General features: G+C 37.6%; 1 protein-coding gene across 1 annotated transcript; it reads left to right on the plus strand.

Moving 5' to 3' along the window:
* The first annotated feature begins 8,311 nt into the window (after nucleotides 1–8,311).
* Nucleotides 8,312–9,871, plus strand: LOC136248292 (zinc finger MYM-type protein 1-like). The gene is made up of 4 exons (XM_066040089.1): nucleotides 8,312–8,934; nucleotides 8,979–9,171; nucleotides 9,425–9,575; nucleotides 9,648–9,871. The coding sequence occupies exons 1-4, from the start codon at nucleotides 8,312–8,314 to the stop codon at nucleotides 9,869–9,871; spliced, it is 1,191 nt and encodes a 396-aa protein (XP_065896161.1).
* Nucleotides 9,872–10,248: the final 377 nt, after the last annotated feature.

Consider the following 10,248-nt stretch of genomic DNA (forward strand, 5'->3'; position numbering starts at 1 on the left):
TGGCAGTGTGACCATAGCATATTTTATTCATTGATAAATACAGAATGATTGATATACTCCAATAGAACAGTCAGGCAATAAAATACTCTAATAGAGCAGTCATTGAACAATATAGCTGAATATTTACATTTCTGTCTGAAAACACTCCCAGATTCCAGATGCAATCTCAGAGTTGCTATTTCAAGATAGTGGCATTCCCCAAGATCACCTAGTAGAGCATGCTTTGCAAATAAGTGCTTTACACACATCTTTGGTAACCCTGACTCTAGCCATTACTGGCCTGACCAGTAATTTCCACTGGCCCTTGTCCTAATAAAAATTAACCACTACTACAGGATTGTATGTTATATGCTCACCACCTATCAGCAGATTTGTGTTTGGTTGTAACATCTCTACAAGGCAGAATTCATCATACACCCCCCCATAGCTTGAACATTGGGTCCGTAAATTATGTAACTGACAAAAATTAGTGATATCCTCCCCAAAAACACCTTTGCTGTAAAAAAAGGTGCATCCAAGAAACTACAAGTATCAGTAACCCCATGTAAAAACAGATAAGCTAGCGGTAGAAAAACACTCCATGAAATTAATGGCCAACTAACTGAAAGAGCTGATATCTAGAGCAGCCAAGAAGCAAAAATGTTACTACAACTGACTATGATCACCACAGAACACCTTGGCTGTAAAACAGGCAAATAAAAGTAACTGGCAACCAAAACAGCTGATATCTGAAACGGCCAAGAATAAAAGTTAAGTTGATACAACTAACTACAATTATTAACTTGCAACATTGAATCTTAATCAGTTCTATACATTCACCCTTGCTACATCCTAAATTAATTCTTTGTAACTCTAATTGGCTGGTAATTTGGCCGCCCTTTTTTTCTTTACTCTGGCTATTGAAAAAGGCGGCCAAATTACCAGCTAATTAGAGTTACAAAGAATTAATTTAGGATGTTGCAGGGGTGAATGTATAGAACACAGTTGAATGATTAAGATTCAATGTTGCAAGTTAATAATTGTAGTTAGTTGTATCAACTTAACTTTTATTCTTGGCCGCTTCAGATATCAGCTGTTTTGGTTGCCAATTACTTATATTTGCTTGTTTTACAGCCAGGGTATTCTTTGGTGATCATAGTCAGTTGTAGTAACATTATTGATTCTTGGCTGCTCTAGATATCAGCTCTTTCAGTTACCCATTAATTTCATGGAGTGTTTTTCTACAGCTTATCTGTTTTTACATGGGGTTACTGATACTTGTAGTTTCTTGGACGCACCTTTTTTTACAGCAAAGGTGTTTTGGGGGGGTACATTTAACAGATTTTGGGTGTAGCTATATATATAGCTATTTAGACAATCAAAGGAAAACTACAGTTTGTGTTAAAGAAATTTTGTTTGATTATACACTGTCACCCATAAATTGCGGGTTCTAATTAGCATGTAGGCTGGCCGTTGAGAGTACAGCATTAATATGACAGAGACTGGTCGTAGCTATTTATACAGCTAAACATCACAAATAGAAAAAGGTATATCATCACTGGATGAGATTTTCATTACATATACAGTACAATTGACATGTATACAAAAATTTTTGTAGGGGAGTCAAGAGCTCCCCTAAATCTGCCATTGGTGGTATTACAGCACAGCTGGCTTGGTAGGAAAATCCCTGCTTTGGCATTGAACAAACTGATTATGATAACATGCCAATGTAGCCACTGTATTACCAAGCATCATTCATCTCTTGTTTCACCACTTTTTATATCACTTGGATCTCTATCTCATTTTAAAATTAATATACTAGTATTGAAACTAAGCTCAAACATCCTTTATCTAATAGTTATACCGTGGCCATGAGGGATTTGCTTGAAATATATGCCCAAGCCCGAGGGCCGCAGGCCCAAGGGTGCAGGAATATATACCAGGAAAATCCCAAATGGCCATGGTATAAGTAATAAATACCACTTGGGTATGCTCACCTAATGGACCTTATCTGCAATGATGTCATAATTGACAAAATGGTTGTGTTTAGTGTGGGAACTGGGGTGAGAACTTCGTATGTAATCACTAAAATGAGCTTTGTTTGCAGATTTCACGACATGGAACTATTGGATAATAAAGGTAAGAGGCTAGTTAGCGTGATGTAGCGATGTGAAATAGTTTCACCAGATGAAACCAGACTTAAGTTTTGGTATCGACACAAAACCATGCACATTTGCCTTGTAATTAAGTATGTGTGCCTCACCTTTCCCCTTGCTGCAGTATGTAAACATTAACATAGCGAACCGTCAAACCCACAATGCAAACTTTAAGCAGCCCAATATAAAGAATCAAAGGGAACTGATGCTTTGTAGTTGCCTCAGCATCAAAGGCATTTGTGGTCAGGACTATATCATGATATCTCCTAACCACACTAGATATCACCCTGTGGTCAGGGCAATATGGGAAATATAACCCTGTGGTATCCTTTGATCTGAGGTGTCAAACTGGTATATTACAAGGTGACATTTCTGCCAACAAATTAAAAAATTTACCCATTAACAGAATTATCTACTGAGGGCTAATTTATACTGACAGGCTAACTAGGCTAAGTGATTCCTCAGCCAAGTATAACTAAATGCTACTATAGGTTTGATTTTTGATGGTTAAACATTGTTTTGTGGACTTACCCTTTCTCTTTTTTTCTGACCCACTTCCCTACTCTTCTAGTGCAAACAGTGTCTATTCACTGGTAGTACATCAATGGCTTCCACTGCTACGCTATCATGTACAATGAAAGCAGACTCATTTAATAAAATTTGTTGGTTGTATTATTATTTCATCAACAAAAAACTATAGTCATTTTAGTAGTAAATTCAATAATGTATACACATAGCATAATGAGATCCATGAGGAATCTAATCAGTTAGCTAATTGAGTATGAGAGCATTTTACAATCACAGTTTGTGAAGAGTGTAGCACTCTAACAGCCTTCTGTCATACATATATGCATAGAGGTTAGAAATGTGTGTAAATACACTAGTTTGCAGTAAACGTTGTTTGAAATGGTACTTTTAGTTTTGTTCACTGTTATGGTTCTTGTTTACAGTGTGTACAGGGTGCGGTTAACTAACAAAGATGTGGATTGTTATACTGTATAGTGTGATAGTTTTGATTTCATGTTTGACATAATAGTGTGAATAACAACACCTTGTTATTGTATTGATTACTTGTTGTGATGTACATGTGCTATTATTATTTTATGTACTTTGCATCGTACGTGTCATTAAGATGTGAATGAGACCATGTTCAGTGTTGGGCAAGTTACTTTGTAAAAGTAACTAGTTACATTATTACTTGCAACTGAACTATTTAGTTACAGTTACATATTACTCATAAAGTAAAGTAACTGTAATAATATTATATTACTTTGTGAGTTATATTACCCGTTTTTATAGCGTATTTCGTTATATTACTTAGTTACCACTAAAGTAATAATATTAAGTAACGCGTTACTCCCAACACTGACCATGTTACATGCATGCATTACAGATTATCCACCATCACATCTCCATGAAGGAAACTATATACCTACCTACTGTACTAGCACAAGGGAATTTTAAATTCAAGTAGGGATCATTGAAAAGTATGCATCCGCAGTTATACATTTAATTCCTACTTCAGTCTTATACTTTGTTGACTCAATATATATATAATCATGACTGATCAAGTATAGATTAAACATCCATTAGTATAGCTGCAGGTGTATAGGCAACCCCCCTTGTTAAATACATTTCTTGGCTGAATGCTTCACTGGTGACCTGCAATGTAACATGTATGCACAACCATAGGGAACATAGCTAGCCATACTGTGCATGTAAATGCATACTTTCCACCTTTAGAATAGTATTAATTTAGGTTTTTCACTTGCATACTCAGTGACCTATGATGTACAGGTATATACGTAGCTGCATGGTGTTTGCTGATCTGCCGTATGACTACACTGTGCTTTTACCAATACATACATACCTCTTCTATCAAGTCAGTTATACAGTGAATTTATGGTAAAAAATCCAGACATGTGCCTAAGTTTTAGTCACATATGTAGTTCAATGCTTCATTCTCTCTGCATTGTTGTCCTAGTGGAAGTTCACATGTAGCAGAACACAATTAAGACATAAGTAGGGACATGATATTATCGGTAATTCAAGCATCGACCTTAATCACATAGAAACCTTAAATAAAGAACTCCTTACCTTGCAACAGTCCATGACATGAGATATATAGATAATGTCAATAAACAAGCAGAAACATTATACAACTGAAATCAATACACCATGCAGTGGTAATGACATGAAAAACTTTTACACATACAACAACTGCATATGCATGCTACCAAATTTAGCTTCACAATGGCTAATTGATTATTAAAGTGGCCACTAATATTATAATTTCCCACAGTAATACATATCATCCATTATGATTCACAGTTGAACAAAATGCATATAGCCTTGTTCAAAGTGTACTAATCTGTTTAATGTATAGTATATAGCTATTTCTAGTGGCTTTGGAACATAACTATGTACTACTGTAGATATCACATTAGTTTCATATAAGACAGGTAATCTTGCAGATACAACAATACCACTCTATATTGCTAATTTGATAGATGGAAGTGTCCCATACTAATGTGGTAGACAGGTAGTATGGAGTGTTCATGGATTAGGTGCAGTTGTTATACCACAGCATACTTTTAATCAAAACAAGTTGAACTGGATAAATAATGTTCACCCTTGTATTTCAAGTTCAATTATTGTATAGCTATACAATGCAATGTGAAAGTGTTTACATGTAATTGTGACCTATACAAGTTTATGGTTTCATTTCAATTACTCAATGGGTCAGTTTATTGTGAAATATATCCATAACTGAATGGCAAACTTTCTACTGCTGATTGTTTACATCATATGCATGCCCTCTTTGTCCATGTACTATTAAGTACCTTATGTGTTTCAGGCAAGCTAGATTTGCAAAAAAAAGCAGTGCCTATACAGAAAAGAGACATAGAGAGCCTACGCACTGAATTAAGATTTATATTGACACAGCTAATCCATTTACAGAAAACACCTCACTGATATATACCTCCTCTTAGTGAGTTGCCAGTTTGTAATGTGTAGTTTAGTGTGCAGCTAAACATGGTGTTTTCAGTTTCTCACTCCTGGTGCTGAGATGTATGGAAACGAATTGAATGCCAGTTGTGTACAAATATAGAATGGAATTACCTGTTATTAATGTGTATCAATAAACAAAGAATGAAATCTTCATTTGTGGCTACAACTACAAAGGTAATATCCTTAAACACTTCACAAAACAATCATTAATACAATAGCATTGTGAAACATCATTTCTATTCACATCACTGCTATAAAAGGAGTGACTGCCCAGTAGTCCCAAGAATAGTTGCAAATGTTATGATGACAGCAGTGAATGAAAGATACCAGTGGAGAAAGACTTGGAGTTCCTTAAATTCAGGCTATATTGTATTTGGATTTATAAAGTTATTTACAGATGTGTAGCTTGATCTACATGTTTGCAGGAATACCGCTGGGTGCTTCTGGCTGCAGATTGGCCCAGGTCAGCTAACAGCAGTAAGCCATTAGAATAGCTTGTGTTAGCTGAACTGCTCCAGTCTCCAGGCAGTGGTACTGCTGTTGATGTTGTCTAATCAGTGGTGCCTCTAGGCTGTAGATTGCTAATCCAGGTCAGCCGACAAGAAAGCGGCAATAAAGGCAGCAGTCTGCTGAACTGGGGCAATCTACAGGCTTGAGAGTCCACATTTTGCTACCACAAGTGACCATGATATGTGTGATAACTTAATAGCTGATGAAAGTGCTGGCCATGAGTCATGACTAGACATGCTGCTGTACTTGTTGCTGCTAATGCTGCTGTGTTACTACTGATGCTGGTGTTGCTGTTGCTGCAACTGCTGTTGGTACTGCTACTGTTCATGTGTAGACATGTTGCAGATTGTGCCAGGTCAGCTGACAGCAAAAAGCCACCATTAGAGCTTTGTCAGTTGATTTGACACAGTCTACAAGATGTCTACACATGTCTGCTTGAAGCATGAATTCTTGCTTACAAACTCAGGTTAATTGTGATAACTATATACCAACTACATGTATAATATAGCTGTATATATTAACTTCTGTGATCTCAATCTTCATGCATACACTATAATATGAAGGCATAGGTTTTATCCTTTGCTGGCTAATTTCATCAGGTATATGTTTATGTTAAGCTTGAACTACTGAGGATTATAATCTGCTGAAAGTATTTACAGCTATATTACTAGATGCAGGTACTCAAATATCTTTGTAATCTGTATGCGTCATTATTATGCATTGTGCATGTATCTGTTGTTGTCCTCAGGAGAGTACACAGGTCTTAAACAGTACTACCCAAAACATGGAGGGATATTCCATCTCACCCACTTTGTATTATTTGCATTATTGTATGGATGTTTAAATTACCAGTTGCAAAGGTATGGTAGAAGTTAAACTTGAAGAGTAAACAATTCAGTAGTATAGTATTGAAACACAAAGTATAGTGTGTAGTCAACAATGTACTATTAAGGCCACTCCAAATGAATTCTCCATTTCCTGTCCACCGCCTATAGCTGCATCTGTGTTACTGTGTACTGTTAGCTCTAAAATGTTCCATTATTCTGTAGCTAGCTACATTTCTCTTATTTTCTTGCATATTGTACATGCAGGCTCAGGGAAAACAATCTTATAAGGGGGATAGTTCACACGTGCTATCAAGTTGGCACAGCTTGTGTTTGTGTTATTCAAAGATGAAAGTACGTACAAGCTTAAAATATATGGTTATGCTGAGGTAAATGATGACTTGAAAAGTTGCCAGTCTTATAACAGAATAATTGAAATGGACCACCTGTCTGCATGCAAATATCTGAGCAGAGGATGGGAAACAGTTACTCTATTTGGAGTGGACTAACAGGAAGGAAAAGAAAATGAGATTCTCACCTATTATACATATGTAGCTCTGTAATCCCTATAATTCTGCCACAACTTTGACTAATTGCAGTGGAGCTGTCTGCCAGATAGAGCAAGCCAAATACTGACTTTGAAAGCCGAGTAAAAATTGCACTAAAGTAGATCCTCATCCCTTGGCTGCTATGCCTATGTTCTAACATTCAACCACCAATATCAGCTACAAACACAAGACGAAAAAGATAACATAATTCCAGATTAAATAAGAAATCATATTTTTGGGGTAAAGTGCAGGAAGGAATTTTGATGCAATGCTATATTTGATGCTACATTTAAGAAGACCACGCATGATGCAGTGAAGAAGAAATCAAGGTTGAACCCAACCCTAACCCTAACATTTGCCTGCTTAACGATGTCTTTCACTGTCTGTATGAGGGTAAGTTTTTGGTGAACTCGAAATTGCTTTGTTCCCCCCAATTGTCTCAAACTCGCCAAAAACTTACCTTCAACCTTCATACAATTGGCTTACATATGTGTTTGATGTTTAGTTGGTGTCAATAGCTTTTGGTCACACTTATTGATGCCAATGATCAGTGTCAGTAAATTGGAATAAATCATCCTTGTGACCCCAGGATATGTGTAACCACTATGTTTTGTTCTTTCTCTGCTTTTACTTTTCTTCTTTTTGCACGTGCGCATGCACCGGGCCCAGGCCCGGGCATCAGCAGGCCTGGGCATATTTAAATACACACAATGAAAAATGAAACTTACAGGCAGTCACGCACTGCAAATTATCAGTAGACCTATACTAAAACTTTCACCAAATTAATCATTCCATTTTGTCTGCTATACAACGGTGCAAAACTCCAGAGCTGCTCTCCGAGCTGCTCTCTACTGTCTCCTAGCCACTTACTGGCAATGAATCACGTGATCCAATTCCACGTGCGGTGACGTGCCACGTGTGTACTTGCCACCGACGCCACGTGCCACGCCACCGACTCCACGTGTGTACTATTCAGTGATCACTGTGAACACAAGGTTAGTATTTGTTGATTTATTTATATTATTGATTTACTACAGGTGCATAATACTGGCATAGGCCATTGTATGTCATTATGGTCGTCAGTAGTAACCATCATGGCAGAAGTAGAACGCTGTTAGGTTGGTTTGCAAGCAATAAGAAGCCTCCAAATAAAGTTTAAGCCAGCTGTGCAGATAGCTCACAAAGTTGCTCTTTGGATAATCCGATCCCTTGTGACAATGTCTACTCAGTTGTGCCTGTACCTGTGTGTGACTTGGACAGCAGCAATGAGCCAGCAGAAATCATGTCACCTTCACCTAAGAAGGTGAGAAATGATGATTGTTACTTAGAAGACTCTGTTGGTCTTAATCAGAGTAATAGTTCAAAGGATATGCCTGAGAATAACTTTGATGCTTTTGAATATAGCAGTCCTAATGCTACACTCACTGCATCTACAGCATCACCTGTGTTGTCACCCACAAGTACCACTTCACAAGTGGCCACAGAATTGGTACACCAATCTGGTCAAACATTTCTGGACATTTCACCAGTGGCTACATCCTCCCCTGTTCAACCATTAGGAATAAAATTCCCAGTTACTCTATACTCCAACAAACCTAATCCAGCCTGGTTTCAGCACTATCCTTGGTTAGAATATTCCATTAGAAAGGATGCATGCTTTTGTTTCCCATGCTGTATATTTGGTAGTGATGGTGCAGTACTTGCCAGCAGGCCTGAAAAAACTTTCACAGAAGTTGGTTTTAAAGACTGGAAGCATGCAATGGGAAAAGATGGAACCCTGAAAGGTCACAACGATAGTCTTTATCACAAACATGCAGTTGTTGCATGGGAGCAGTTTAACAAAAAGGGAGCATCTATTATTGATCAGATGGGGGAGAATAGGCAGGAAGAAGTACAAAAGAATTGGTACTACATTAAAACACTCTGTGCGAAATTTTGCTATTATGTAGTAATCAAGGAATTGCATTTCGTGGGCACAGAGAAGATGAAGCTTCTGAAAATAAAGGAAATTTCATTGATATTCTCCAATTGGTTGCAAACCATGATGAGGTTGTAAGAAATAGACTTAATAGTCTACCCAAAAATGCAGTGTACACTTCCCCACAAATTCAAAATGATTTATTAGACATTATGGCTGGGATGGTATGTGATTCTATTACATCAGAGGTACAAAATTCAGGAGTATTTTTTTGGCTGATGAAAGTAAAGATATTTCAAAGCAAGAGCAGCTGGTCTTAATTTTGCGTTACGTACATAAGAGACATATACAGTGCATGGACGCTTTTTGACATACCGGTATATAAAAGCGGAGTCCTTTAATGCTGAGAGTTTATCAGCATATATTATTGCAACTTTAAAAAATTATCAATCAGATCCATCATTACTAGTGTCTCAGGGATATGACGGGGCATCAGTAATGAGTGGATCTTGCACAGGTGTTCAACAGCGCATTAAGGCACATGCACCTAATGCCATATACCTGCATTGCTATGCCCATTGCCTCAATCTAGCTCTTATTGATTGTGTACGCAATGTTCAAGATGCATGTGAGTTCTTTGCACTGATGGAGTTACTATATGTGTTTATGTCTTCAGCCAAAGTACATGTACTTTATCTAGCAAAGCAAAAAGAACTTCATCCTTCCAAGAAAATCCATGAATTACAGCATCTATGTGATACCCGATGGGCCTGCAGATACTTTGCAGTGGATGCCATTTGCTCCACCTTTGATTCTGTCATAGGTACATTAGAGGATGTTAGCAATGGTGAAGACAAAGCCAAAGTGGTTGAAGCCAAAGGGATTCTTGTTCAAGTTAAAGGTTTCAAGTTTCTTTTATTGTAGCATAAAATCACTCAAATTCAATTTCAGAGGGTCCAATTTTCAAAAATTTTCCTGGGGGAGCATGCCCCCAGACCCCCCCTAGATTTTACATCTGCCTTCCTGTTAAAACCACCATATGCATGGCGCTAGGCCCTGGCATTACAAAAATTCTGGCTACGCCCCTGATTTAAGCAGCTGGCACTAGTTTCCAGCTGACCTTCAGACCTTTTAAATTTTTCCTGCATGTGAATGTCTAATGTGCCGATCTGTAATAAATAGCTAATCACCACAAAATACCTTGAATTTGGTGCACATTAGGCCACACCAAGTCAAACCTTAGTTTCTGGTCACCCGCCCGCATGGTAAACCTGGAACCCTAGTTTATGAGGACTATTATT

Source organism: Dysidea avara, chromosome 3 (assembly GCF_963678975.1).
Source record: "Dysidea avara chromosome 3, odDysAvar1.4, whole genome shotgun sequence".
In the NCBI taxonomy this organism is placed as follows: Eukaryota; Metazoa; Porifera; class Demospongiae; order Dictyoceratida; family Dysideidae; genus Dysidea; species Dysidea avara.

What these genes read in the sequence shown, in the direction of transcription:
- LOC136248292 (XM_066040089.1), top strand. Translation starts at nt 8,312, where the DNA reads ATGTCACCTTCACCTAAGAAGGTGAGAAATGATGATTGTTACTTAGAA. An exon ending in GAAGAAGTACAAAAGAATTG is followed by an intron (nt 8,935 to 8,978) that starts GTACTACATTAA and finishes GCTATTATGTAG; the next exon opens with TAATCAAGGAATTGCATTTC. An exon ending in ACGCAATGTTCAAGATGCAT is followed by an intron (nt 9,576 to 9,647) that starts GTGAGTTCTTTG and finishes TACTTTATCTAG; the next exon opens with CAAAGCAAAAAGAACTTCAT.